The sequence below is a fragment of the Stegostoma tigrinum genome, chromosome 17 (genome assembly GCF_030684315.1).
Source record: "Stegostoma tigrinum isolate sSteTig4 chromosome 17, sSteTig4.hap1, whole genome shotgun sequence".
NCBI lineage: Eukaryota > Metazoa > Chordata > Chondrichthyes > Orectolobiformes > Stegostomatidae > Stegostoma > Stegostoma tigrinum.
In genome coordinates this window covers 40,833,280-40,838,314 of record NC_081370.1, presented here as the reverse complement: position 1 = coordinate 40,838,314, position 5,035 = coordinate 40,833,280, and the positions used below count along the sequence as shown (strand labels likewise).

Genomic DNA, 5,035 nt, shown 5'->3' with positions numbered 1-5,035 from the left:
TTACATTAAACTGATGCCCTCTGGTCCTCGATTCCCCAACCCTGGGAAAAGGGCAGAGTGTATTCACCCTATCCATGCCTCTCATGAGCTTATACACTTCTAAAAGATTCCCCCCTCAGTCTCGTATGCTCTAAAGAAAAATGTCCTCGCTTGTCCAGGCTTTTCCTGTAACTCAGTCCCTTGAGTCCTGGCAATATCCTTGTAAATTTCTTCTGCATTCTTTCCAATTTAATAACATCCTTTCAATAGCAATGTGACCAAAACTGAACACAATACTCCAAGTGTGGCCTCACCAATGTGCTGTACAACTGCAACATAACTTTCCAACTTCGATACTCAATGCTTGACTAATGAAGGCCAGTGTGCCAAAAGCCTTCTTCACTGCCTGGACCATCTGTGACTCCACTTACAGAAAGCCATGCACCTGAACTCCAAGGTCCCTGTGTTCCAGTATGCTCCTTAAGGCCCTACCATTCACCATGAAATTCCTGCCTTGATTTGATTTTCCAAAATGCAACACCTCACACTTATCTATATTAAACTCCATTTATCATTTATCGACCCACTTCCCCAGCTGATCAAGATCCTGCTGCAATTTCTGAATAGTGTACTTATATCTGCCATACAGTAAAGGCTGTGACACCAGCGGGAAAGAAATTGATCGGATTATTCATCATTAGTCTGTGCATTATTCATCAATGCTTAATTGACTGGTATTTTAGTATTGAATATTTTGTTATGTTAATAGATGCTGCATTTAAATGGTAATGGATGTTCAGATGTGGTCACTGAAGTGTAAACGAGTGGCGGACTTTGCAAATAGAGATTCTAATGACTGATCATCCAGAAACAGTTTAATGGCTCTAAATAAGAACAAGAATCCCTGAGTGGCTGTGTGGTAAGACATTAAGGAAGTAGATTTGTGTTTGAAGGGCTACAGATGATTGATCAAAAGATTCTACAAATTCAAGACAAAGTCTTACTATTACCTGGAATAATTCAGGCACAGAGAAAAATGGAAGTAGTGCAGGGCTTACTTCAGCAGGGGACAATGCATAGTGTATTGTGGTGCATAGACTACCTGAGACTATGATGTCAGAGGCAGTTGTCAAATGAAATCCAATAAATCTGCCGCTACTTTAGGGTGGGAAATGCATCAATAGTGTAGAGATGGATCTGGGCGGGATGCCTTTCAGAGGGTCAGTGTGAACTCAATGGGCCGAATGGCTTACTTCCACACTGTGGGGATTCTATGATTCCAGAACAGGATAGTAGCAGACCTTCCCCAAATATAAGGACTTCATTCATCTTGGGTGCCACTGCAGAGCTGGTGTCTGCTCTCACTAGTACACCCAGTCAACACCAAGGGGCTTAAGCAATAGCGACTGAAGCTGAAAATTAAGTGAGATTGTGGAAAGGATTATAATAATGTGGATCAACACCAAAAGCAGGGCCTGACTCTCTGCAGGCTCCATCTATTCCTGATTCTGGTCCCTCAGTCAAGAATTGAGTGGCCTTAAATGAAGAACTCCTCATTGTTACTTTTAATGCCTTCCAGCCAACTATGGATGGTAATATTTAATACCTTTCCGATGACATCACATTGCCACCACAAATTGCAAAGAAAATTGTTAACATGCCAGGATGAGGAAACTCAGTTAAGATGATGGTTATACTGAGAAGCTTTCATGCTCGTTTTCCAAATACACATGTCCAACCTTTTACCTCTGCCTAACAACCTTTTACACTCTTTTGCATCCAAGAAATAACAGAGGTAAAATTATGAAACATGAGGAATATATCTGAGGTGCTAGGTCACAAAACAGTGGGCAGGAAGCAAGTGTATATTGATAGTGGACAGCTGGATAATGCTGCACAGAAAGGCATGCAAATGGCACCTTCAATCCATGCTATGCACAATACTTCATCATTTTATATCTGCAAGTAAAGGATCCGGCACCTGATTCAAATCTTTGCTGAATTTTTGATTTACTAACATTGGCTGCACTGGAGATAAACAACCCTTAACAACTCACCACAGTCACTCGCCCTCCCAATGCAACATTGACTCCTCTGATATCCAGAACCCTTTCAAAAGCAGGGCCTAACTCTCTGCAGGCTCCATCTGTTCCTGATCCTGGTCCCTCAGTCAAGAAGTGAGTGGCCTTAAATGAAGAAGAAAGCTTAAACTCTCAACGTTCTCAATGTACAAGACATTGGCTAGTATATTTTTGGAATATTGTGTTCAATTCTGGTCTCCCTACTATAGGAAAGATGTTGTGAAACTTGAAAGGGTCTAGAAAAGATTGACAAGGATGTTGCCAGGGTTGGAGGGTTTGAGCTATAGGAAGAGGCTGAATAGGCTGGGGTTGTTTTACCTGGAGCATCTGAGGCTGTGAGGTGAACTTGTAAAGTTTATAAAATCATGAGGGGCATGGATAAGGCGAATAGTCAGGACTTTTCTCCATTATAGGTGAGTTCCAAACTAGACAGCATAGCTTTAAGGTGAGAGGGGAAAGATTTAAAAGGGATCTATGAGGTTACTTTTTCATGTAGAGTGTGGTGCATGTATGAAACAAACTGCCAGAGGAAGTGGTGGAAGCTGGTACAATTCCAACATCTTTAAGGAATAGGGAAGATTTACAGGGATGTGAGCCAAAGGCTGGCAAATGAGACTAGATTAATTTAGAATATCTGGTCAGCCTGGAAGTGTTGGGCCAAAGGGTCTGTTTCCATGCTGTACACCTCTATGACTTTAAATACTTCCCGACATCTTATCAATCTAATGGTAGGTGGAGGTGCTGTCTTTTGAAGAGATGTTACATCAGAAGGCTATCAGCTGGATGTAAGACATCCCTGGCATAAGTTTGAAGAAGGCCAACAGCATTCTCTCTGGTGTGCTGGACAAAATTTATCCTTCCCATGACATCATTAGAGAAAATCAGATTATCACATTATTGATTGTGGGAGCTTGCTGGGCATAAATTCCCAGCCATGTTTCCTGCAAAACAACGGTGACTGCGCTTCAGAAATTCTAAGGATTTTTGTAATATAAGTGCAAGATTTTTAAAGAATGAATAACACTGTACAGGAAGTAGCCTGAAGTAGCTGCTGCAGAATTTACTGGAGTACATGAGAATATTTTTTACTGTCACATGTACTCCAGTACAGAATTACAGGAGTATAGTGACATTTTTTTTATTAAGGCTGCCTTTAATAGTGCCATCTTAGGTACAAATCTCAGAGTAAAGAAAGATAGTGTTGTTGCAGAATACAAAATAATATAGATTAGCGTGAAACAGTGAAAAAGTCCAGAATGAAATAGAAGTGACCATTAGTACTTAAGTTCTAGTCCATGCCTACAGGCCCCAGAGCACAAGGCCGCTCTGCCTCCACATGCGGGCTTACACTCAGGGCTTGCTCCTTTGCCACTCTGGGATTCACCCGTTCACTCCACTGCTGGACTCGGCCCGTGTTCGCTCTGCCACGGGACCCGGCCCATGTTCACTCTGCCACAGGACTCGGCCCGTTTTCACTCTGCCACAGGACTCAGCCCATGTTCACTCTGCCACATGACCTGACCCATGTTCACTCTGCCACAGGACTTGGCCTATGTTCGCTCTGCCACAGGACTCGGCCCGTGTTTGCTCCAACGCGGGACCTGGCCCGTGTTCACTCTGCCACAGGACTCAGCCCATGTTCACTCTGCCACAGGACTCAGCCCATGTTCACTCGGCCACAGGACCCGGCCTGTGTTTGTTCCACCGCTGGACTTGGCCCGTGTTCACTCTGCCACAGGACTCAGCCCGTGTTCACTCTGTCACAGGACTCAGTCCATGTTCACTCTGCCACAGGACCCGGCCCATGTTCACTCTGCCACAGGACCTGCCCCATGTTCGCTCTGCCACAGGACCCGGCCCATGTTTGCTCTGCCACGGGACTCAGCCTGTGCCTGCCCTGCCACAGGACCCGGCCCATGTTTGCTCTGCCACAGGGCTTGGCCAATGTTCACTCTGCCACGGGACTCGGCCAATGTTCGCTCTGCCACAGGACCTGACCCATGTTCACTCTGCCACAGGACCCGGCCCATGTTTGCTCTGCCACGGGACTCAGCCTGTGCCTGCCCTGCCACAGGACCTGGCCCATGTTCGCTCTGCCACAGGACTTGGCCTATGTTCGCTCTGCCATGGGACTCGGCCAATGTTCGCTCTGCCACAGGACTTGGCCCATGTTCGCTCTGCCACAGGACTCAGCCTGTGCCTGCCCTGCTACAGGACCCGGCCCATGTTCACTCTGCCACAGGACCTGGCCCATGTTCGCTCTGCCACAGGACTCAGCCTGTGCCTGCCCTGCCACAGGACTCGGCCCATGTTCGCTCTGTCACAGGACTCGACCCATGTTTGCTCTGCCACAGGACTTGGCCCATGTTCGCTCTGCCACAGGACTTGGCCCATGTCCGCTCTGCCACAGGACTCAGCCCATGTTCGCTCTGCCACAGGACTCCGCCTGTGCCTGCCCTGCAACAGGACTCTGCCCATGTTCGCTCTGCCACAGGACTCGGCCAAAGTTCGCTCTGCCACATGACTTGGCCCATGCTCGTTCAGCTCCGTTGCTGAACACGGCCTGCTCGCTCCATTCTGCCACAGAACACGGCTCGCGCACTCTGCTCCTCGACTCAACTGCCTCAGTAGGGCGGGGGAAGTAAAGAGATGCAGCAATGTGCAGAAAAAAAGGGAAAGAGAAAGGGACTGGCGAGCAGAGGAGCTCTGACCACAGTGTCCTACTCTGCTGCCATCTTGAATAAATGATAAATACATAAATAATATCCTGATAATTCAAATTCTCCAGATTTTGAGCTTCAAATGAAGTTTAAAACCACCATGTACTGATCAAGAGTTGACCGTGCTATCCAGAGTCAATGGCGACACTGCTCTTCCTGTATTTCTATAGCACATTTTAACAATGTGTTTCAATGCCCTTAGCTGAACAGTCGTCAGAGAGAGTGGACCCCAAGCGATGCAGGTTGAAAGAGAAA

At 46.6% G+C, this 5,035-nt stretch overlaps 1 protein-coding gene across 1 annotated transcript; it reads left to right on the top strand.

Annotated features, from left to right (window-relative positions):
• Nucleotides 1-3,612: 3,612 nt before the first annotated feature.
• Nucleotides 3,613-4,584, top strand: LOC125459509 (putative proline-rich protein 21). Its single transcript, XM_048546012.1, has one exon. It carries the CDS (start codon nucleotides 3,613-3,615, stop codon nucleotides 4,582-4,584), a length of 972 nt encoding a protein of 323 aa, XP_048401969.1.
• The last annotated feature ends 451 nt before the right edge of the window (nucleotides 4,585-5,035 follow it).

What these genes read in the sequence shown, in the direction of transcription:
- LOC125459509 (XM_048546012.1), top strand. Translation starts at nt 3,613, where the DNA reads ATGTTCGCTCTGCCACAGGACTCGGCCCGTGTTTGCTCCAACGCGGGA.